Here is a 25,318-nt window from a genome sequence, read left to right on the forward strand (position 1 = left end):
CCCCCCCCCCAAAAAAAAGCCTTTGCCGGACATACAAAAAATGTGCACACACATTTTGCCTTTTATATATACAGATAGATGTATATATATTTGAGAGATGCTATTGTATGGTAATGAAATAGTGGTTGTATGTTGAGTAATCACAAGTGCACATATTGAGCATTTGTAAAGTTTTCTGAAAACAGTTTTTGTACTTTCGTCTTCATTACTTTTGTAAAGAAACTTAATATATAAATGTGAGAGGACACCACAAAAAATAGTGAAGAAATGATGAATGTGAGAAGAGCCAACTTTTCCTTCACATTTTCGTCAAGTTTCAGAAAAATCTAATGGATGGATCAAAAGTTATGGTGCAAAACGTGTTTTGGAGCATTTTTGACCTCTTTTGAGCCCCTGGGGACGCAACAGGAATTTTCACAAAAAAAATTTTTTTATTGTGCACATCTATTTAATGAAATATAATTTGTGGCAAAATTTCAGGAAAAACTAATGGACGATTATCTGGCAATCGTCATGGATGCCACTGAAAACATAGGTCCCTGATAAATCGAGGGACCAAAATTATACAAATCTCTTTACTAAAAGAAAAAAAAAAAGCAACCCTGATTTTATAACTGTAAATCATTTTTACATACCTTCACTCACACTTAATGTAACGGGCATAAGAGCTTGTCGAATGGCCTGTTCCCAATGATGAGCTTGTTCAAGCCCAACCCCACTCTCGGATGACGAGACAACATTATCACCATTATCTTTGCCGTATGTATTATCTTCCCCAACAAAGTAGACCAAATTCGACAGACGGATCTCAAATACATGTGGCTGAAGTTTTCCTAAAGTATTTATTTGCTCTGGTTTGGCTGGCTCAACAGACAATATCTTCTCAAGATGAATTTCCTGAAAGTAAAAAAGATTTTTAAAAGTTAACAAAACAATAAGATATTTTTAAATAACAAAATAAGATATTTTTAAATAAAGAATGAATATTCTTAAATAGAATCATTAAAAAAAAAATCCTTTTCTGTTTTGGAAGTTTTGCAATGACGACTCATGATTCAAATTATTTGACTTCTCATCTTAAATGTTATTCACACAACTTTTCAGCTGATGTAACCAACCTTTTATTCCAGGCAAATCTGGTCGAACTTGGGAATCTTCATAGATTAAACAAAAGAATTTGTTCTCTATTTCATAAAGATTCCAGAGATGCAAGATGCACTCAAAGGTTGGATATTATATCAACCAAAATGTGAGAATAAAACTCGAGATGAGAACAATAGTCTGAAGAATCCAAATAATATAAATAATCATTTAAGCAAATTGTCTAAACTTTTCATGATAGATGATGTCCGAATGGTTTAAAAAGGATGCGTCCTCCATAGTATCAAACCTCACCGAATGGTTAATTGTAGGCATAGACTGATTCATACCATCTAAAAAATTCCAACATAAACCTAACAGCCAGCCATGGTTTTCCCCAGAATGTGCTGCTGCCATTGCGCACAGAAATCACTTTTTCCATAGCTACCAACATAATAGATACACAGAGACTAAAGCTGCTTTCAGGAATGCCAGCAACCACTGTAAAAGAGTAATAAAAAATGCAAGAGCTATATGCCCAGTCTGTTAAATCCAAAGTAGTTGATCAGCAGCTTGGTTCCCACCAGTTTTGGCAAATAACAAATAGGATCCTGAACAAAAGTGTGCGTTCTATTCCAACCATTATCAATGGACCAGAGGTCATCTCGTCAGCATCAGACAAGGCCAAATAGCCAAGAACTTTGCAGCTAATTCTACCCTATGCGACGAAGGCCATCAACTCCCCATATTTCCTCATATAACACAGAACACGCAAGGTAACATACATCTGTGCATGAGGTCGCCAAGCTAATCAAGAACCTTGATTCCAGTAAAGCAACTGGCCCTGACGGCATCCCAATTATAGTGTTAAAAAAGCTTCAACCAGAACTTGCTCCCATACTTACAAAACTGTTTAAGCGTTGCCTTAAGGAGAAGTGCTTTCCAACACCCTGGAAAACCTCATCAGTATGCCCTGTATTTAAGAACTCAGGTGAAAAGTCATCTCTCTCAGTACAGTCCAATAAGTCCTGTGTGTCATGAGTAAGTTGCTGGAATCTATATTAAATAGAGAAATAGTCAACCACCTCAGCAGAAATAACCTTCTTAGTGACACGCAATATGGTTTCCGTTCTGCAAGATCTACCGCAGATGTGCTAACGGTTATATCTCATAGGATTAGTGAATCTCTTGACAAAGGCTTCCTTTCTAGGGCAATTGCTCTTGACATATCAAAGGCCTTTGACAAGGTATGGCATAAAGGCCTACTTCACAAGATTTCCAGCTACGGTATAATTGGAAATGTTCTATCATTAAATCATTTCTCTCTCATAGCTCATAATAGTTGATGGACAAAATCAGAGGCCTGCAGTATTAATGCTGGAGTCCCTCAAAGGTCCATCCTGGGCCCAACTCTCTTCCTGATCTACATCAATGATCTCCCTAAACACATACTTAAATCATTCGTTGACATCTATGCTGATGACACGACCATCTACATATCAACATATCAAAGGCTGTAAATGAGAAAGTTCTCTCTGATTCTCTCTCCTCTGATCTCGAGCACGTGGTTCAGTGGGGGGGGGGGAAGACGTGGCTGGTTACCTTTAATGCATCTGAAACCAAACTCCTATCTTTACATCAACACTGATCCCCATCTGGCATCAATTGAAATGGATGGCTCTCGTCTAGGAGAAGCCCCATGTTTTGACAAGCTTCTGGGCTTGACCTTCACTCCTGATCTGAAATGGAACACGTACATCACATCTGTTGCCAAGGTCGCTGCAAAGATGGTGGGATCCTTCTACCGCTCCAGAAGATATCTCACTACTGATGCAATTCTCTATCTATATAAAAGCCAAGTACGTCCAAGAATGGAATACTGCTGCCATATCTGGGCAGGAACTGCTAAAAACAGCCTATCCTGCCTTGACAGAGTACAAAATAGACTTTTTGGCTTAGTGGGGGATGCCCTTTTCTCTTCCCTGCAACCTCTCTCCCACAGAAGAGACGTTGCAAGCCTATCCTTGTTTTATCGTTATTTCCATGGCAGGTGCTCGTCTGAACTCCAATCTCTCGTCCCCCCTCGCCAATCTTTTACGAAAAACACCCATCTAGCTGAATCCACTGTCAAAAATTTTCCCCACTCTTTATCTGTGCCTAAATCAAAACGTACATTCCATAAACAAAGCTTCTTTCTTAGAACTGCACACCTGTGGAACTCTGTTCCGTCTGCTTGCTTCCCACCTGACTACAACCTGGATGTCTTCAAGTCCAACGTAAACAAATTCCTGATGAACCGCCCCCTTAAGTAGACACTTTATCAAATCTCCACACTAACATACTGTACTTGAAATAACCCTTATCCCTGAGTGGCTTCCGGACCTTGATAAGTGGTGACCACCTTGTTAAAAAAAAAAAAAAAAAAAAAAAGATACATTTAAAGCTTATCGATTGGATTGAGAGTAGCTATAATAATTGGATGGATGGTAAATATTTTAACAGAGCCAAACATTGTTTTAAAGATATATAAAGTTTTAATAAGGTCTCACAGGGTGTGGAACTAGGTCTCACAAACCAACCAGTTCAGTGTGTGAAAATGGGTAAGTATAGTGAAATTTTCTTAAAGGTCAACTTAGTTATCCTAATTTATTTTTTTTTTAGGTCACTTTGATAAAATTTGAAAGTAAACAATTTATTCTTTTCTTTTAATAAATGTACAATTCTTTTTTTTGCGTGTCATTAATGGTTGTTTTTCCGGGTTATAGATGATTTAAAAAAAAAAAAAAATATTGGTGTCTTTCAACTTAATGTGCGCAATATTGCATCTATGTATATAAAAATAGCCTCATGTTAAAGAAAAACGGCCACTTAAATGTTCAGTTGTTTTTTTTTCACATGCAAAAACAATCCAAGTTCAAAACTTGGTGAAATTTTGTCATATCTAATTCGGTTTCTATTTTAACATGAACCAAATCTTTTTTGTTGATCTATACTCCTATAATTTTTGTTGTTGTGTATTGAAAACCATTTTTTCTATTTATTTAAAAAGAAAATACAACTTTGTTATATATGGATGTTGAAATTGCATTCATCTGCAAAAGATCTAACTAATTTGCATATTCTTTTAAACAATCATTTTAATTAATTCCCTATTAGTTTTGTCGGTTTTCTTATGGGATGATCATAGTTAATTATTACATATAATTATATTCATGCAGATATTCTACATGATTTATACTTACATAATATTTGCATAAAAGGGTTATAGTGAACAAACTTCCTATATATATATATATATACACACATATATATATATATATATATATATATATATATATTTATTTATGTATGCATATATAATTGTTCAACAAATTTTGTTTACCAAACTCCAGTCATTTTTTGGTCTACAGGCATAAAACTTGATATATAGAATATTCAAACCCATGTGAAATTTTATATTTGGGTAAATTGGTGCAAAAGTAAAAATTAAAAAAAAAAAAAAATGGAATTTGCAAAGTGAAGGTCAAACAGTAATACAAATATGCATGCAGAACGTAATAGCTATTGGTCCATGTTTAAATTTTTAGCCTTGCAGCAAACATATCTTGATAGTTCAGGCATCAATATCAAAGGAAAAAGTAAATCCTAAGCTAAACGTTTTGGTTTTAATTCTTGGTGGTGGTGCACAATTTTTTTGTTTTAACTTTTTAAATCATTACTATACACTGGGTCCAATATAATACAATAAATACGAAATCTGCATAAATCAAAATACCATATGTAAGCGTATTTTACGAATGGGCAATGCTGGATGGCCTGGATGACCTGCTTGTATACTATGAAAAGAAACATTTAACTTGATCTGTGCTATGAATCATTATGAAGATTATGCTGAAATTGAATCATATGAGCAAAGTTTCGTTTCTGTGTTATTTTTGCATGATTTTGTTTCGAGAATTTGCCATGTATTTAGTCTTCATCTAATAATTATTTTTTCTATTATAATTAGTTTTCATTTACCAGGAGATAAAAATTACCTTTGTAAGAATTTTTCACTTGTTTAAAGTGTACATTTTTAGTTATACACTGAAAATTTGATCTTGGCACACAAGATGGCAAATGATTAATTTCCAACAAACTTTGAACAATAGATTTGATATCATTGTTTTTGTTTTGCAAAGATTTATGCATCAACATTAAAAGATTTTAAGTATAATGAAAATAAAGTTTTGTCTGTGATACTTAACTTAGAACCTAACTTCAATGTCATCGTCACATTGAAACCAAATTGAAATATTGTGATTGGAAGGCATAGAAAAAAATGAAAAAATTAATAGAAAAAAATTTCAGTTACAGAAAAAGATGGGGTAAAAACTTAGGATTAACTACTTTACTACCGAGAAAGAAGAAACATGATTTGATTGAAAATTTCAAATTAATGGCATTTCTATGGTAGATATTTAATATTTCTCTTTGCTCTGGAAAATTGTCAAAAACTTTATAGAAAATTTTTTCATGTTATTACAGATGGCACAGATTTTTACGAACTTTTTGTATTGCCATATGTGTGAACAGCATTTTTGACCTAGTTCTCAAATTTGAAATGGCATTTTTGTTGGTCTGTCAGCATTTTTATAAGAGATAATTCTGTCTGTAGATCATGCATCATTTGAAATTGCATATTCATTTCTAAATATGCAGATTCAATTGAAGCTTTCATATTTCCTGTTTGCAGTCAACATTTCTCTTCGTCAAAGTTTTTCAAACTAATTATAATAAATAATTACGAGGAATGCATACACATCTATCTATACAGGGCTCTTTCAGTCTTTAACAGACTATGGATACTCACAAAGGTTGCTTGCACGTGAATTTTTGTGGCAGGAAGTGCGCAATCTCCAATCACACTTCTCCTGATTCGACATTGTTAAATACCAGTGGCAAGTGAAGTACAAGACGACTGGAAACAAATGCCGAGATAAGTGGAGAACACATACAATGCCTAGAAATCCCAAATGGTCACCCATCTGGTACTAACCAGGCTCAACATATCAACATCAATATCTCTCTCATTATATATATATATATATATATATATGAGAGAGAGAGCGAGAGAGATATTAAATAGAACAAAGATGTCTGAAATTCTGATGAATCATTCAAAGATTTAGATTGCTTTTTGGAAATGAAGACAATGGGGAAAAATTATCAAACAAAAGAGGATACTAATTGGATTTCTTCATGAAATGTATCTCCAGGCTGTTTCGGATAATTTTTTGGATATATTCTTTAAGAATCTTTTCAAGTATTTAAATTATGATAAAGTGCAACAGATGATTCTCTGTATTATTGATGGGTTTGAGAGATGGAGACTATAAAGCACACAAATATCAGAAGAGAATGATCTCCACCACAATGATTTGTGCCATATTAAAAAAAACTTTGAAATTTTAGGTTGTTCGGTTTATTGGCCTATCAACAGCTGCATGGTCATTTAAGGCTAAATAAGTTTTAAAAAAATTTTTTTTATTTTATTGGGGTTTGTCTTAGTAAAATAGGTGTTCTTTATTTTTCAGTATGTCGAGGTGAAATTAGAGTAAAAGATTTGGGTTGAAATTTTTTTTTTAAGGTAGATTTATGTTTTGGAAAAGAGATTTACCTCATTCAAGTAATTTAGAATTGTTTTTCCATTTATATTTTCAAAAAGATCTTTAATGCTGTTAGTGCTGTAGTGTTTTTGGCACAGGGGAGCTAGGTCAATGCAAGTTAGAAAATGTTTAACAGTTTAGCTTTCTTGGCAAGGTAGGCATTCGGGTGGATTTTCTCCTTTTAATAGGAATGAGTGGGTGATATTCGTGTGCTCTGTTCTTAATCTTGTAATAATCACCTCTTCTTTCCGGTTTAGTTTAGATTTGGGACTCCATTCTCCAAGTGTAGGTTTGATTTCTTGTAGCTTGTTTTTTGTATAAGTGTTCCATTGTTGTTGACATTTTGTTTTGATGTATAGGTTTATGGTTGGTTTAAAGTTACTGTAGGGGATTTTTATGTTGGATATTTCCAGGTTTAGTGACTCTTTAGCAGCTAGGTCAGCTTTTGTGTTTCCTAGGATGCCAATATGGTTTGGGATCCAGTATCGGATGATTTGTTTTTGAATATGAAGAAAATCAAGTTTGTTTAATAGATTAGTTATTAGCGGATTGCGAGTGTTCTTTTCTTTCGAAAATATTATAAACTTGTTTGCTTGATTGGCACTTACAATATTAAGAGCCAGGTTTATTGCTGAAGCTTCAACACTGAAGATGGAAGACCTATCAGGTAGGCATTTTGGATTTTTCTTGCCGATAAATAGAGTTTCTGACTTTTTTTTTTTGGTTTTAGCTCCGTCAGTATAAATGTGTTCATAATCTGGATAGTCATGAAGGATGTCATCTATTTTTTCCATAAAGATGAGTTTAATTGTGTTGTATTTGGGGTATTTTGAGAGATTTAATAGTATAGTAGTATGTTTTGGATGTTTGGGTGGGTTTACAGAGGTTTTGGAAAGCCAGGGTAGATGTTTGAGTGTAGAAGCTTTGTGGATTTGCAAGATGTTAATTTTGGCTTCATCTTTTATTTCTTTCATGTGGAGACCATAAGGCTTGATTGCTTTTTCTTTTTTTTGTAATAGGGTTTGGTGTCTGGGGTGAGAGACACTGGTATATAGGGCTCGAGGTGTTAGATGCAAGTTTTGTATAGTATTGTAGGGCTAATTTTGTCCGTTTCATTTCAAGTGTAGGTTCATTCATTTCTGCATAGAGACTCTTGACTGGTGTAGTGGTAAATGCTCCAAGTGCTAGTCGGAGTCCTTGGTGGTGAATTGTGTTGAGTTCTCTAATGTAGAATTTTCTTATTGGACCGTAGATAAAGCAGCCATAGTCCAACTTTGATCTTATCAGTGTTTGGTAGAGTTTTAGAATTGTTTTACGATCAGCTCCCCAGTTGCATCCTTTGGTTGCATTTTTTTCTTAAGTATTTAATGTGGGGTGTGAAGATGAGTTTTTTGTCAAAGGTGATTCCAAGATATTTGTATTGATTTGTAACTGTTAGTTTATTGTTAATTTTTAGCTCAGGGTAAAGATGCATTTTTCTTGTTGGCAGAAGCGGACACATTTCTTTTTTTGCTTGAGAAAAGCTGAAATCGTTTTTGATAGCACAGTTGCTTATTTTGTTGATGCATAGTTGTAGGTATCGTTCAATAGTGTTCATATGTTTGGCCTTAAAACTTAGAGGTCGTCAACATCGATGACATAGTTTGTTCTGGAGTTTATGTTATTAGCTATATTGTTCATTTTCACATTAAAAAGTGTGACTGAAAGAATCCACTTTGGGGAACTCCCAGTTCTTGTTTTTGAGATTTTGATGTTTCCTAGTCTTACTTGAAAGGTTCTATCACTCAGTTTTTGATAAATGTTGGCATTCTGCCTTTTAGACCTAGTTCATACAGGTCTTAATATTCCGTACTTCCAAGTGGTATTGAAGGCTTTTTCTATGTCAAAAAAAACTTACATGTTCTTTGAGGATGAAGACTTCTCTAATATAGGTTTCCAAATTTATGATGTGGTCAATAGGGTTTCTGCCCTTTTGGAAGCCTGCTTGGTGTTCAGAGATTTCTAGATACCAGGTTAGTCATCTATTGATCATTCACTCGAGAGTTTTGCAGATGCAGCTTGTAAAGTGCAATTGGATGGTAGTTTATTGCATCTGAGGGGTCATTTGAAGGTTTAGGTATGGGAATTATAATGGCGTGTCTCCAAGTGTCAGGGAATTTTTCATTGATCCAGATATCATTGAAAATTTTGAAGAGGTATTCTTTTGATTTCATTGGCAATTCTTTTAGGATAATATGGGATTTCATCGGGTCCGGCTGTTGAATTATGGGTGTTTTTGAGAGATTCTTCTAATTCGTACATAGTAAGGATTTGATTGTAGTATTCACTGTTGACTGAGTGGAAGCAGATTTGTTGTTGTTCTGTTTGGTTTTTGATGATTTGGAATTCATTGTTCCTATATTAGTTGGTGAGGAGTTTTTGGCAAAGTTTTCTGCTAAGATTTCAGCTATTTTTTCTTTCTTAGTGATTTTGATATTGTTTTCTTTTGTTTTTTTTTTTACACAGTGATCACCACTTATCAAGGCCCGGAAGCCACTCAGGGATAAGGGTTATTGCAAGTACATTACGTTAGTGTGGAGATTTGATAAAGTGTTTACTTAAGGGGGCGGTTCATTAGGAATTTGTTTACGTTGGACTTGAAGACATCCAGGTTGTAGTCAGGTGGGAAGCAGGCAGACGGAACAGAGTTCCACAGGTGTGCAGTTCTAAGAAAGAAGCTTTGTTCATGGAATCCACGTTTTGATTTAGGCACAGATAAAGAGTGGGGGAAATTTTTCACAGTGGATTCAGCTAGACGGGTGTTTTTCGTGAAAGATTGTCTAGGGGGACGAGAGATTGGAGTTCAGACGAGCACCTGCCATGGAAATAACGATAAAACAAGGATAGGCTTGCAACGTCTCTTCTGTGGGAGAGAGGTTGCAGGGTTGAGAAAAGGGCATCCCCCCACTAAGCCACAAAGTCTATTTTGTACTCTGTCAAGGCAGGATAGGCTATTTTATTGTTATGGATGAGACGTTTATTAGCTTGTTTAGTGTATTTCCCAGTAATTTTGTTTATCATGTTCTATATTTCCTTAGGTTTGGTGTTTGAATTTAGTTTGCTGACACAAGTTTTCCATGTTGATTGCTTAGCTTGCTTAATGGTTCCACGAGCTTTGGCTCTATTTTTTTTTTTGTAATTTTCTAAATTTTCTTTAGTTGGTTAGCTATTAAATTTTCTGAGTGCTGTTCGTCTGGATCCGAGTGCTTCTTTGCAATCTTTATTATACCAAGGCTTTTTATATCTTATTGATGAGGAGCTTTTAGGAATAGTTTTCTCAGCTATAATATTTAGAATGTTGAAGTGGATGATGTCATCTTTTCTTGAATTAGCTTCTTGCACTAGGTATGTGTGGCACATTTTTCTGAAATCTTCCCAGTTGGCCTTATGCAAGTTCCATCGGGGTGTTTTAGTGTTGTTCTCTGGTTCTTGACCTTCTAGGATGATTGGGAAGTGGTCACTCCCACAGGTCTCATGATGTACTTTCCATTTATATTCTGTGAAGATGCTGGGTTCGGATATAGTGAGGTCATTAGCCAAGAGTGTTCCAGAGCTAAGGTGAAGATAGGTGTTTGTTTGTTGCGTTGTTAAACAGACAGTTTGTTTTCATCTAGAAAATTTTCGATAATTTTACCTTTTATGCTTGTTTGTTTCCCCAAAGTTCATTGTGGCTATTAAAGTCACCCATGAGAATAAAAGGTTTAGGGAGTGGTTGGATCAATAAGTTGAAGTCTGTTTTATTTAAGTTTTCGTTAAGTGGCAGGTATAGTTATTGTTAGCGGTTTTCTTAGACTGATGTTTACTGCAACAGCTTGTAGTGTTGCATTCAGTTTCGTTTCACGTTGAATAATATTGTTAATCAGAATGGCTACTCCTCTGGAAGCTGTTTCCTTGTTTGTGTATATAGTCATAGGTTGTGTATCGTTTGATATGTAGTGTGTTCTGAATTTTCTTATAAGTTTTTTGTAGGCATATGACTGCTGGGTGAAAAAAGGCAATGAGAAGTTCAATTTGTTGAAATTAGCCTTTTCACCTCTAATGTTCCATTGAAGAAATACTGGTTTATAGATCATTGGTGGTGGGGTTATGATACTCTGTGTTTTTTTTTGTTTTTTTTAGGTCTTCAAGTTGATAACGAGTTTTAGTATTGGTGTTGATATAAGGTATGGATTAAGTGTAAGTTGTTGAAGCTTTTCAATTAGCTTTGTTTTTTTTTTCTGCTTTTGGCTTGTCTTCTGTTTGGTCTTTTGTTTTGTTTTTTTTTGTTTGGGGATCTAGAACTGGAATTAGTAATTAGGTATATTTTGTTTATGATTTGTGGCTAAGATTTCTTTTTCAGTTTTCCAGCGATCAGTTTTTTGTAATAGACAGGTTGCTCGCCTTGACAGTTTATACATTTGGACTCATGACATTCTTGTTTATTATGACTTATTTCTTTAAAGCCACATTTAGCGCACGTGGGATGACCTCTGCAGACACCTCTATGGTGACCAAATTTTTTACACTTGAAACATTTCAGAGGATCTGGGATGTATATTTCAACTGGTTCTATGGTGTAACCAATTTTAATTTTAAGTGGAATTTTTGGAGTGTTAAATGTGATAATATAAGTATGGATTGGTATTTTTTCTGGATTTTTCTTTAGATTATTTTATAGATTTTAATGACTACTTGTTTGCTCAGTTCATTCTGGATTTCTTTTGGTGAAGCAAATGGTAGTTTCCGGCTTCGGATAACTCCTTTGGATTGATTTAGTCTATTGTGTGGGGTGACTTTAATGTTAATGTTATGGTAAGTTTTCATATTTTCTAAGTTTAGGCTTTAGCTTAGTCTCAATCTCGATTAATAGGTTACCATCTTTTGTTTTGTTTTTTTTTTAACCATTTTTGGGTTTATTTTCCTGGTTAGCACTTTTTTGATGAGAAAAGGAGACAATTTTGACATCAGAGTTTCATCCAGTGATTCTAATACATAGTACTTGGAGAAATCTGAATTTTCTTCACTTTCTGAGTCCGATAAGGAGCATTTGGGATTTTGTTTGGTTTTGACATAAATATGGATAAGAGTTTTGTTGGCTGTGTTCCCCACCCATCTCGGAGCCTGATATTGGGACTTGTCAAGTGGGAAACCGATTCACCTTGACAGAGTCAGGGCTACACAGGCAGTATACTCAGTCAAGTAAGAAATACCAAGCATCTGTCATTACCCAAATTTCACTACCCGAATCTAGAGTTGAAAAAGTTGTTTGCAGCCACGTCGGAATTGGGTTCTATACTTGCTGATTGACCCTTGGCCAGCGCTTTCAAACGTCTACTTTGGGGGTGAAGTTTTGTTAGTTTGTATGGTTTTGTTTGAGAGGATTTCTTTTACTAATTTTAAAATTTTCAGTTCAGTCCAAACCATTGATAGTAGATGTAGGGCTTGACCTGACTAGCTGATTGATCAGATCGGGCCCCTCCGACTGCCCGTCTAACCAAGGTAAGGGCTAAAGTGATGTGTTGGGAAAAGGAGGCTCATAAACTCGTCCTAAAAGACCTTCAATCACAAGGATTCCGTTCCAAAGTGTCACGGGTCGCCACCCACAGCCAACAGGTAGCCTCATTGAGCAACTTTTACCCTCTGCAGGGAGTGCAGTCAGTGTATTCTAATGCCCCGTCAACAGGGCCTTGAAACTTTAAGCTGCAGCTCAGTACTTGTGAGACGTAAACTAGAGAATTGTGATCACGATGTGGAGACAAGGATCAAAGCAGTTATTCGTACAACAAAATTGAGAAGCTAAAATAATAAATTGCGGCATATCCTTGCAAGGTAATGCTGACCTCACCAAAAGAGATGGCAACTATGAACAAAGCACTTAATGAGAATCAGTGCTACTCCTTATATGAGAGCCACAAGGGCCAACTACTTACTAAAGTCCATGAAATCAATCTTAGGAAAAGCAGGAAAATTCTAAATTGGATGAAACAACCAGTTGATCCAAGAATACTTAGATTCTTCGCAAATGAAAAGAACCTGTCAGTTGCAGGAAGGATACCCAAAACAGGTGGCTAGTGTACAGTTTGCGCAAAGTCTTGAGCATCATGAAGACGAAGTTCTCTCAAACTGCTATGCCCACTGAGCATGTTTTCAGTGAAGGTCATGCCATATCACCCCACATTTTCAAAAACGAAATCTAATTCAGATGGTTGTATTCAATTGCTGTCGAGCATGGAGTAAAGAACATGTCTATGTAGAAGACGATAGTGTAGCAGCAAAACAGTCTTGTGTCACATCTTTGATAAACCCCACATCTGAGTACTTCTATGACTTCACTAGTTCCAACATCTGCCCCTGTCCTCAACCCCATGAACTATTGTGTGAGGTACAGTACAATCCAATAAACCACAAACTCCAGCCCACATTTGACAGACTGCCTGAGTAGATCCTATAATTACAAGTTTCATGGAATTGGTAGAGCAAAACTCAGCCATAAGAACATCTAAAAAAACCTGGGGGATTAAACAGATGGCAATACACGTTCAGCAACTGGAGAAAACAAAACTGCAGAAAATAATCATCAGGTATAATAGATAACAGTAGCAGAAATAATATTAGTATGATGAAAAAAAAAAAACTTAAAACATTTTTTTCTCGCAATTTGACTATGCATGTCAATCTTGCAAAAGAAACAATTTTTTTTTATCTGCAACTTTGAGACAGATGAAGTGAGAAATTAATGGACACGACTGGAATGTGATAAAGAGATTAGTAATGTCTTACCTTAAAATATCTTGTGGTTGTTTCATTCTGGTATAGTGTAATGCTTTTCGTATCAAGTCTCCAATAATGACGTCTTCGCTAAAAGGAAAAAAAAGTTTTTAAATTTAAAAAAGATAAAAATATTACTAGTAAATTATAAAATGACATTGTGAATAATGGGTGATAAAACCAGAAAGAGGCTTTGTCACAAAAATAAAATTTGATACAATTAATTTTTGCCGAAATGTTTTAGGCATAAAAATCAATCCAATATAAAGAGGTATTATAAAGGAAAAGAAAAAAGTGTCACATCAGAATATTCTCAGCTTTTTTTTGTATTTTTTTTCTAGGGGATTAGTTTCCATTCAACATACAAACCCATTACAAAACCATTACATACCCAGGACACAACCAGCATTTTTCAGGGCTATGGTCAACCCTATGTATTAATCTTCTAGAGTATTTTCTGGACTTTTGTGAACTATTTACTATTTTCTAGAGCTTTCTTAACTCCAGGTGATATCTGTTAAACCTTATCAAATTTTGGATAATAAATTCTAAAAAGGTCATTGGCAGATAATTTATTCTGCAATTTCTTTTTGCTTACTTTGAAATGCAAATGATTTTCTGTTCTAAGCATTTCAGCTGCTTAATGTTGCAAAAATGTACAAGGAATAGGAAGAATATCCGTACAATCTTTTGTGTTTACACTATGACATAATCAGAACATGTTAATGAAATGTCTTGCTTCCTAGATTAAGAGATGCTGCCTTCAATTTCAGTTTAAACATATCTCATAATTAGTATATACAGCCTATATAATGTATAGAATCTGCTTGAAAATTTCAGAAGAATTAGTAAATGGTTTCAGATTTCATTCATTATTATAAAAATGTTAAAACATTTTCAGGTGTACATTAGCATTCCACCTAACTTTTAAAAGATGATCGCCAAAGATGCAATTCAGAAAAGGAAATTTTCAATGTGTCAAATATGAAATTCAAAATAAAATACACTTTGATCTTTGGGTTGGGATGAAAGTGTAGTGTCTGTTATATCTAAATATGGTACAATAATTGTGGGTCCTACATTTGTACCAGATGTCAACAGAATAGAATTTTGTCACAAAATTCTACAAGGATTTCACATACAGACCCTCATAAACGAACTACATTAAGCAAAGTCTCAGTTTAATCAAAAGGCAGTGCAATAATATGGGTCTGCAATCATGATGGACAGTCATTGAATGCGTGGCAGCAAAATATAATGGATGATGGATCCTGCTAATATATAATTCCTCAAATTAATAAAGAAAAGTTAAATTGCTCTTCATGTCAAGGTTTTAAATAAAGCAATGCAAAATTGGGTCAAGTGGTTTTTATTCCTTAAGGAAAATCCTACTTGATTTGGAAAGTCACCAAGCAATCGCAGATACATTTTGTAATTAATAGAAGATTTCTCTTGCAGTACTATGCCCTTTTCCAAGCAAATATAGCACTTTTTTCTTTTATATAATAAAATATAATTACAAATTATTTAAGATTTTTTAGTCATGGCTGATGGAATGAGAGCAAGGTACCCCTGTGGATCAAGTAAAGGGTTTTTTTTTTAAAATTCTGTATCAATTCCAGTTTGACAGACATACTTGCCAGTCAGAGGTTACATTGGCAAACATATTGAGAATAACATTCAAAATGATAATAGTCTGAATAATCCAAAAGGCATGTAGATGACACTGGTAACCTTTTTAAACAATTTTTTTAGTCAACTCAAGCTAAAACATGTGGCTGTTCAATGGTCAATTTTGTTGGTAGAATATCACTCTTTACTAAAAACGAAAATATCATTGTCAAAGTAAATCGATATAATTTCAAATTTTTTTTCAAGATAAATTATTTTAAAAGGTTGAGAGTCTAATCTAAGTATTTAATTCATATCTTTCAAGCGTATTAGTGAAAGTATATTCACACACCTAATTTCTGTGAAATTTTAACTGTATTCGACATCAGTTAATATTCTTGAAATTTTAGGGGGCTTTTTCTTTTGAGCATTTTAAAGGGTTTTAGAGAACATAATATGGGCACTCATTTAAAGAATCAGAAATATTCATTGTATTGAATTTAATCCATAGTTAGTGAACACTAATGAAGAAAAATTTCCTAAATTTCAATTTCTTAAGATTCCCTAGTAATTTCAGACATTTTCTAGAATCAAAATGCAATGGACTTCGATCAAAATTAAACTAAGGATTCCAGACAAAGTTTGTTATTATCTGGATTTTAATCTCCATAAGGAGACAAATGTAGTTTTAAATAATTTTCTGTTTGAGCATTTTTTTTTTTTTAGTTTAGGATAATAGATAAAAAAAATAAGATGAAATGAGAAATGTTTGGTTCAACTCACCACTTGATCCTTGTCTGTTAAATGCACCATCCAACCTTCTTTGAAAATATTTGATCCGGCTTTTCTGGTATGTTTTACTGATTGGATGATACGCATGAGTGGAATATTTGTGCTGTGTGTTGGACTGGAATACAAATAAAATAATAAAAAAGAGCATCAGATGAAGATAGATCAGGTAATCAAGAGGAAGGAAATGAGAGTGGTCTAGTTATAAGAAAATCTGCAATAGGGCCTGAATAGAGGTAAACAACAAAGGAAGAGGCACTGGGTTCTGGAAAAGAAAAGTACTGTGCCGCACAATGACAGATGCATATTTTTGTCTTCAAACTGCATCTAGAAACAGGATTCATTAGAATGGAATAAAATAGATATTTTGTATATTAGAATCTTATACTTTACTGGGGGAGGAAAGGGGTGCCTTTGCCTGATCGTACAATATGCTTTAATATGATATGTTTTGTTTTATGGCATATCAACCCTTTTTGGGTTATTTAATGCCAAATGCAGACATTTTGAAAAATGTTTTTATGCTTAAAGTTTTTTTTCCCCCTGAACTTCTAATTTTTATGAAGCAATTTAAGTACGAATGAAAAAAAAAACTATCATAGAATGACAATCTGAAAACTAAATCCAGTCATCCTCATCGAGACTTCATTTTGGATTCACTATAAAAACTGAATACTTATTCTATGAAAGCAATGAATGCAATTTCTAACAGTTTTATGCAAAGAGGAATTTTCTTTTGTCTGAATAATTAAAACTGTAAAATGCAGACAGCTATGAGATGGAAGGTCGGAGGGAAGTTGGATGCAAACCACCAGAGTTGAATTTGAACAAAATCAAATCACTAGATCAAACTTGCAAGGTTAAATTGCTTTTAATATCAAACAATTTTGAAACCGCATTTTTGATGATAAAGATTTGAGCTTGAAATCACATTTCCAAATTGAATAAATGCATCTAATTTTAAAGGTGTCCATTAACTTATCTGCAAGAGACTTTCCCATTAGTCAGTTTATCACAATCAAGTTTGAAACCGTATTTTTCATTTTCATCACTAAATACATAGATTGAATAGGCACATCTTAATACGAGTTAAAAATGTGTTGATAGAATTCATTTTAGTGAAGATTTTGTTTAGGGCATTTCTTGTTTTAATCAAGAATTTTTATATCAAGTTTTAAATAAAAGAAAATGTTATAGAATCTACAGATCAACTTCAATAAATCCCAAATATTGCCTCAGTAAATTGACTTGACTGTTGAATCTGTTTTTTTGTGCATGGATTGGTTGGTTGTTTTTGTTTTACGGCATATCAACCCTTTCCGGGTTATTTAATGCCGAATCCAAAGATTTTGAAGAAAAATTTTTCTAATAGAATATATTTGTTGTTTCCATGTTGGTTTCTATTTAACCCATAGTTGGAACCCTAACAGGTACTACCACTCTGGGTCAGAGTGGACCTGGGAGCAATGGTAATTAAAGGGTGGCTCCACACTCCCCAAAGCCCACAAGCTGGGGCCTCACCACTGGATATAGTTTAAGGTCATATCCAGGACCTTGTGCATGGAGGATTAGATCATGTGACAATGGAGCAATCTCTCATTGATCTACCCACATGGTTACTAAACAGACATGATCCACAAAAGACATAAATTGGCTAAGTCCACATTTCATTATTCTTCACGTATAGGAAGTGACACGTGTACATCTGTTCGGTGCATTGTTGTTTAATGTAAATAAATTCTGTTACGCGGCTGGATTAATGTGAAATGAGTAAATTATGCACAATATTATTGAATAAAAGTTATTTGAAATTCCATAAACTGAAGATAAAAAAGAAATAACTTAACCATGAATGTGAGTAAAGAAAAAAATACTGAAATTCAGATGATTTTTTCAGACTACTCCTACTCTTGTGTGTGTTAAGGTGCAAAAATAACTGAAAACTACTTAAGATAAACCCATCAAGTGCATATGAGAAAAAAGTCATTCATCCCTAACCCTATCTCCAACATGAGTCATTTGAAGTCTTAGCATTCAAGGCAAAATAAATGTTTTTAGAGAGAACTATAATAATGTGACAATGTGTTTGGAATGAAGAAAGTCTATCAAAGAAATTGAGGTGATTTGTTTTGGCTATAAACAAACAAAACTTGAAAGCAAAAACTACAGCTGAAATTCAAACTGAGGCTGAAAAGAGTTGGTAGTCAATCAGAGTGTGTAATGACCATAATGTAAAGATTTATCCCAGGTATAGCTGAGTGAGACTTCCCGGAAAACTGTGAAACATACTTCACTACACGACAAATCACAGCAGGGTGAGGAGAGTGAGATCTCACGGACAAGCATATGGAGATCAATTGTTGTCACAGTTATAGTGGTAATCACGAGGATAGCAGAGACCCAAATGAGTACACAATTGTATCCTGGTTGATATGGAGGTAGTAAATGGTTTATGAAATAAACTAAAAGGGCAGGATAAAACAAAGAGGAAGAAATAAAGGATGAAGAGAAATATAGATGAAAAGAGAAATAAAATCCAAATAGTGATGAAAAAAATATAGTACAGTTTTAATTATTTGGCAAAAATCAGACTTTCTTAGACATAAAAAAAAATATAGTACAGTTTTAATTATTTGGCAAAAATCAGACTTTCTTAGACATAAAAAAAAATATAGTACAGTTTTAATTATTTGGCAAAAATCAGACTTTCTTAGACATAAAAAAAAATATAGTACAGTTTTAATTATTTGGCAAAAATCAGACTTTCTTAGACATAAAAAAAAAATATAGTACAGTTTTAATTATTTGGCAAAAATCAGACTTTCTTAGACATAAAAAAAATATAGTACAGTTTTAATTATTTGGCAAAAATCAGACTTTCTTAGACATAAAAAAAAATATAGTACAGTTTTAATTATTTGGCAAAAATCAGACTTTCTTAGACATAAAAAAAAATATAGTACAGTTTTAATTATTTGGCAAAAATCAGACTTTCTTAGACATAAAAAAAAATATAGTACAGTTTTAATTATTTGGCAAAAATCAGACTTTCTTAGACATAAAAAAAAATATAGTACAGTTTTAATTATTTGGCAAAAATCAGACTTTCTTAGACATAAAAAAAAATATAGTACAGTTTTAATTATTTGGCAAAAATCAGACTTTCTTAGACATAAAAAAAAATATAGTACAGTTTTAATTATTTGGCAAAAATCAGACTTTCTTAGACATAAAAAAAAATATAGTACAGTTTTAATTATTTGGCAAAAATCAGACTTTCTTAGACATAAAAAAAATCAATCTAAAAATAGAACCAGAGGAGATTCTCGTGATCTGTTTCCTGGATTCCAAAATTGTAGAATTGCACTAAAAAGTGGAGAACTCGCATCAATAACAAAATTAATGTCAACAAATAAAGAATGTGATTGGAAGTGTGAAGAGAAACAATTTTCTCACCTGAGTGGAGGTTTCTGTGTAACGAATTCATCATCTCCATAGTCTGATGTTTCTGTGTCATTAAGGCCTTCATTTTCAGAATTATCAACCGATTCTAAGAAATCTATAATTAAAAAAAAATCTCTTATAATAATAATATCCATCAAGAGTTTTAGAAGATCTATCTTTCGTAACATGCTTATAATTAAACAATCTATTGGACATATCTGATTAGAAAAGAAAAATAGAAAGAAAACAGAAAATAGCAGACAGGCAGAGAACGAAAAAGAGAAAGAGAAAAAAGGAGAGGAAAAGACTGACAAATAAAGAAAAGAGAAAAAGTAAAAATAACTAGGGAGAGGGAGAGGTCTAATAAAGCACTTACTTTCTATTCCACATGGATTTGTAAGGTCTCCAGCACAATCGTTAGGAACATTGCTTGAACATTTACGATGACAATTGAACTTGCAATCTGGAAAGGACAACAATAAAGTGAACAATCTTGTGGTAAATGGCTGAACACAATACTTCAACAAAACTACATGTTATACTTGACCCCCCATCCACCCATACACACAATTGCTTATAAAGTATGATTGTCATCATTTTGAGGGATTTGGGGATTCACTGAACACTAGTTCAAAAGATAGTTGATTTAATTCTATTATGTTAGCAAGATTTAAAGTTTGCTCAGTTACTGCCAACATTTTTAGTGAAGCTAGAAATTATTTAGATTAATTTTAGTGTAATTATTAATTATATTTACTATGTAACATTTTTATTATCTAAAAAAGATATTAATTGAAGATGAATTTTGTCAAAATTTTTTTACAAGTGATGCAATGAAAACATTTGAACAAAAAATAAAATAAAATTGTAGAAAAAGTCTATCAATAATGGATGCCTTGGCATTGTTGAATTGTATTTGCAAATTGCTGCCAAGCTGATAGCTGCACAACCAAAATTAAGATAGTTGGAGATTAGTGGATAAATTACCTAGTCAATAAACTAGTAAAAAATAGTGTACAAGTCATAAATAGGATGCATTGTAGATAGGGGGTCAGTAAAAATCAAACAGAAATCCTTCAGGAAGTGGCCTCTGTTGTGGGAATAAGCTATGGAAAAATAATGTCAAATGATTGAGTGCATAGCTTTGAACTGATAAAACCGATATAAAATACTTGAGGCAGATTTAGATATAATCAAAGACATGAGCTAATATATAAATATCTTGCTCTGTTCTCTACAACCTTCCCTTTCACTGTCTTTGATTTTGTAGCACGAGACCAAGATGTGACAGATTGGATAAATTTTTATTTGAAAAGATTTTGCGTTATATTAATAAGACTAGTATGAGATTGTTTTGGCTGCTGTTATGAGTTTGTTCTTAATTCAGCCATATGTACACAAAGTGGCAAAGAAAAAACACGCTATGATTTTGAATTACAAATTAAACGGCAATTGTTGATGTGTATGCAGATGACAGTTGCAAACAATATAAAATGTCAATATTTTATATACGCAAAAGTAAAAAAAAATAAAAAATAAAAAATAAATTGATAATTAACTGACCTTTGCACTGCATTCCTTGCCTGAAGAGTCCTTTGAGAAGTTTCTTACAGGACTGACACACGGTGGGTTTTGTGTAATTGTGGACATTGAATGTATGAGGAACTTTGATTCTGCCAGCATATTGCTTGTCAATCCAGATTGGACGACCACACCATGACTTTGACCTATTGTTCCGACCATCAAAACTCGGTGAAAGGGGTGGCCCAATGGGGGGAACAATTAAGGACTAAAACAATCAAAAAAGTAAATAAATAGAAATAAAATAGTAACAAGAATAATAATCCAGCCTCCCACCCTCCAAAACAAAAAAAAAAAATGTCTGAAATAGTATATTTAAAAACTTTCATAATTTTTTTTTTAGCTTCATTGTCAGATATACCTCATCTTTATCATTGTCAGATATACCTCATCTTTATCATTGTCAGATATACATCATCTTTATCATTGTCAGATATACCTCATCTTTATCATTGTCAGATATACCTCATCTTTATCATTGTCAGATATACCTCATCTTTATCATTGTCAGATATACCTCATCTTTATCATTGTCAGATATACCTCATCTTTATCATTGTCAGATATACCTCATCTTTATCATTGTCAGATATACCTCATCTTTATCATTGTCAGATATACCTCATCTTTATCATTGTCAGATATATCTCATCTTTATCATTGTCAGATATACCTCATCTTTATTATTTTCAAATATACCTCATCTTTATTATTTTCAAATATACCTCATCTTTATTATTTTCAAATATACTTTCGATGCATTTGGAAGAGTCTATGATATTAAATAATGAGCAACAAATATTAACATAGGAACAAGACTTCTTATTGCATAGCCTGAATTCTTTTATTTTTCTGGGCTTGGATTCATAACAACTGACTTGATATGTACCCACAAAATTATTAACCATTTCTCCAACAACAAACCAGAGATTTTTTTCTTTTTTAATCTTCATATGTCAACTTAGGTGGACACACCTGCAAAACTCATGAAACAGTTCCAATAACTTTTGGAAACTTTCATGCTCAGAATTGCTAAAGCATTGGAACAAACTACATCCGTTGTTGGCTTCCTTTAAAACCCTGACACTTGCCAAAATTCACCTAACTACACTTGGTGTCACTCTCATATACATAGGAACATGCACTTTTTGAGTTGTAAGACATCTGAACAGTATACACAATAATTTCATATTTTAATTTTGTATTAATGATTTAAAAAAATTTTTTAAATTGAAATTCTCATGTTACTCTTTATTTAATATCATCGACGCTTCCAGAGGCATCGGAAGTATATTTCAAAACAAAGCTAAAGAAAAAAAGAACAGTGAATTCTATCAAAAAGCTTTTAATTCATTCTCAAATAAAAACAGTTGAGAAGTCTTCAATTTTTTTAATTTAGATTGACAAATGATAAAATATGAAAGTAAAAGAAAAAAAAATATTAAAAAAAAATATAATTTTCTGAATCATCTAAAGTGTTGAAATTTTTAATAGAGAAATAATTTTTATTTATTTTTTCATTTATACACATTCAACATCTCGGCATTTGGGTCAAGGAACACATTCCTTGACCGGCAGGTCATTTCCATCATCATCATCGGTATAGTTCCCTTTCTAGCAGTCGGCTTCACTTCTACCCTCTGGAGGGGGGGGGGGCCGTTTTCGTCAGTTTGAACCTAGCCGGCCAAGAAGAAGGAGGCTATTTTCATTCTCCGTCAAAGGGTCTTGACGTTAAAATTAATTTTCCTAATTTCTCTCCTTTAGAGAAAAACGTTTTAGAACTCCATTGGGTGGTACTAAACTGTTAACGTTATTTTATTCTCAGTCATTATAAGACATTTTATGACTGGAAGATTAATACCCGTTATTAAAAGACAAGTCTTACAACTGGTAAATTATTATTCTCAAAGGATTAACGAAGGAAACAGCCTTGTGTTGAGGAGTTCTTTTCTAAGAAGAACAAAAATTAATTTTGCCAACGAGACTAGCAGAATATCGCCCCTAGAAAGAAAATCCCCTCTTTGAAAGATTCTTCAACCGAAGTTTCCTTCAGAAAGGAAATCTTCCATAATACAAAAATTTACCCCATATTTGTACACAAAAAGCCTACCAAGGCGGCTTTATGGTCTTCTGTTTCTCCCCTTTGAATTAAAAGGCACCTGAGCCTTCACAAAGGGAAAATACTTCTTTTTCCCATTTTAGGCCAAAGAAACTTTTTGTTTGTCCTTTTGGAAAAGAAAAAAAAAACAACATTTTGTCAAAGAAAGACTGAACATTTCGTTAAAAGGACTGAATTCAAAACAAGGACTGTTTCCCGTGTTTTATATGTTCTTTTCTTTCAGCCTTTCTTGCAGGTAAGGGTTGACGTCATTTTTTTGTATTTTTTTATATGTAATTTTAAATGTTTCTTAAGGGTTTTTTTAACTCCAGCCTTGGGAAATAAAGGCAATCGATAACTTTTTGGTTTAATAAACTTGGATCATTTTAAACATATTCGGGTCTGTATTTCTTTGCTCATATCCATTAGTTAGTCATTTCCAAGAAATTTGCCCTAAATGCCTTTTCCCCCTTTTCCTTTCTTTTTTGTCACCATGAAAAACGGATTTTGGTGACGAACCCAAAATTCTGTTAAAAGCTTCCCACATGTTAAAAACTGTCACTTGATCCAACTATGATTGTAGTTTTTGATTTGAGATTAAATTAAAATTTAAATTTTTAGTTTTCAATCAAAAAGCAAAGGGGTCTCATTCAATTGTATTGTTAAGTGAAAAATTGCATACCTGAGTATCAACTGGCGTGTCCGATCTGATGCTTCCAGCAGATGATCGTCTGTGTTTTTCTAATGAACAATTGTTTGGGATTTTATAGGCACATCTTTTGTGAAAGTTGAGACCACAACCTAAGAAAAAGATAGAGTTCAAGCACTTTTTGAAGTGGAAAAATGATTTAATTTATAGTTTCAAAATTAATGTTATTTTTAAAATATTGGACACAGATTTTAAATATCTCTTGCTACATTGAAAATGCATCATTATTACAGATTAAAAAAAAAAAATCTTCTTTGCATTTCTTCCATGCAGCAAAATTTGTACTCGATTTATCCTTCCATGGTCAAAAGTCAGATGAAGTCCAGTCATTTGAAGATCTTTATGTAGGAAATCCAACCACTTTTCTTTCAGCTGACCACCGTCATTTTCCAGGGGCTTACATCTTAAATTCTGTTTTCATGATGTGTTTGCGTACACCCCTGTACTAGCACAGATGTTTTTGTTCTTATTTTATCGGAAACCAATGTAACATCTTATGATTAGCTAACATCGACATTTTGGACATTACGACATCTGCGCAGACTGAAGTCGAATGCAACAGATTCATCTTTATGATTGATAGTCTTGTTACTACTTCCTTTGACAACACCCAGCACTCGTTTGGCAGATTTAGTTTGAAAAAAGTTTTATTTCAAGAACATTTTTTTTTAATCTAAAAGTGTAAAATATTTTGGGTAAAAATCTAATCAAGTTAAAAATAGAAAAATGTAAAATTACTCTTGTGTGACCGACAATTCATCTGAATTTCCAATAAGAAATAATAACAGATTGGTTAATTTTGTTATGTGATAAGAGATATTTGAAATGCTAATGGTTGTTAAAAATAAAGCAAAAATTTCTGAATTTTTTTTTTCTAGATGAGAACTGATAATTTATATGATTAGGACTACTGTTCTCATCCTGGATGTTATTCTTACATCACATAGATCTTAACACAAACGATAAAGTGACTTCTAGAAAGACTTTGTAATTTCAAATCCTTTTGATGATGTCGTACATCAGAATCAAGTTTCCTTGTATCCTATGCTTCTCAAATGAGAAATAATTCAGTCGTTGGAGTCTTTATATGCTCCAAGTGTATGATATCTTTTTGCAGATAAGGATTTATTGTTTGGATGACAATAAAGAATGAAACAGTGATGTTGGAGGGACAGGAAGAGTATGCCATTAAGTTGAGAAAGGATTTCCAGATCAGGATAGGAGCTATATAGCTTTGATTAGGATGGGATAAGCATATAATAACTCACTGAAGAGATCAAGATAGATGACTCATCTTATGCATTTGCAAACAGAGGAAAATTAAAAAACAATATTTCAAACAAGTGTATTATTATTAATATTGTATTATTATTAAAAAACTATATTTCAAACAAGTATATTTCAAACAAGTGTTAAAATTCAAAAAATTTGCTCACTGATGTGAGCAAATTTTTTGAATTTTAACACTTGTTTGAAATTTTTATTTAAGATAGGATCATGCACCAGATTTTGGGGTGGGCCAAATCACTGCAAAAAAATATTCTTTGTTCTATATCTAAATGCAGCTTCTAT

At 33.2% G+C, this 25,318-nt stretch overlaps 1 protein-coding gene across 3 annotated transcripts in view; it reads right to left on the bottom strand.

Annotated features, from left to right (window-relative positions):
• The window catches only part of LOC145260539 (serine/threonine-protein kinase D3-like), a 370,628-nt gene that overhangs the window by 106,621 nt on the left and 238,689 nt on the right, over positions 1 to 25,318 (bottom strand). For all 3 annotated transcript variants that reach the window (XM_080118751.1, XM_080118754.1, XM_080118753.1), the window contains exons 4-10: positions 23,720 to 23,838; positions 20,922 to 21,147; positions 19,735 to 19,821; positions 19,371 to 19,473; positions 15,909 to 16,032; positions 13,527 to 13,604; positions 636 to 897 (exon numbers count right to left, since the gene is read on the bottom strand). In XM_080118751.1, coding sequence (XP_079974877.1) covers positions 636 to 897; positions 13,527 to 13,604; positions 15,909 to 16,032; positions 19,371 to 19,473; positions 19,735 to 19,821; positions 20,922 to 21,147; positions 23,720 to 23,838 — 999 coding nt within the window. The remainder of the gene's footprint in view (positions 1 to 635; positions 898 to 13,526; positions 13,605 to 15,908; positions 16,033 to 19,370; positions 19,474 to 19,734; positions 19,822 to 20,921; positions 21,148 to 23,719; positions 23,839 to 25,318) is intronic.

The sequence above is a fragment of the Euprymna scolopes genome, chromosome 36 (assembly GCF_053919585.1).
Source record: "Euprymna scolopes isolate OS-2025 chromosome 36, ASM5391958v1, whole genome shotgun sequence".
Taxonomy (NCBI): domain Eukaryota; kingdom Metazoa; phylum Mollusca; class Cephalopoda; order Sepiida; family Sepiolidae; genus Euprymna; species Euprymna scolopes.